This window comes from Cynoglossus semilaevis, chromosome 8 (genome assembly GCF_000523025.1).
Source record: "Cynoglossus semilaevis isolate Cse_v1.0 chromosome 8, Cse_v1.0, whole genome shotgun sequence".
Classification (NCBI taxonomy): Eukaryota; Metazoa; Chordata; class Actinopteri; order Pleuronectiformes; family Cynoglossidae; genus Cynoglossus; species Cynoglossus semilaevis.
The window spans coordinates 10,399,142-10,399,472 of NC_024314.1; the positions used below are offsets into that span (position 1 = coordinate 10,399,142).

The 331-nt window shown below is 34.1% G+C and overlaps 1 protein-coding gene across 1 annotated transcript in view; it reads left to right on the forward strand.

Moving 5' to 3' along the window:
* The window catches only part of LOC103382033 (transient receptor potential cation channel subfamily M member 4-like), a 27,355-nt gene that overhangs the window by 10,247 nt on the left and 16,777 nt on the right, over positions 1-331 (forward strand). Inside the window, 1 exon segment of the mRNA XM_008314682.3 lies at positions 94-227. Coding sequence (XP_008312904.2) covers positions 94-227 — 134 coding nt within the window.

Consider the following 331-nt stretch of genomic DNA (forward strand, 5'->3'; position numbering starts at 1 on the left):
AACTAATTGATAAAATGAACTTCACATCTTAAAGGTGACATATTGTAGGTTGTGTTCAATCTGCTGTCTTGTATGCTGATTTTTATTCCGATTTTTTTTTTACAGCTAGTAAGAACCGTACATCAGTTGATGACAGTCCTTACAATGAAGAACTGAAGCTGGCAGTCACATGGAACAGAGTAGATATTGCCAAAAGTGAACTGTTCAATGGAAACATTCAATGGAGGGTGAGGAGAAACACTTACTTATTATTATTTTTTATTATTATTTCCAAGAGCTTGAGCACTAAGCAGTACTGCAAAAACACTACTACGGTGAAAGTTTTTTTTTC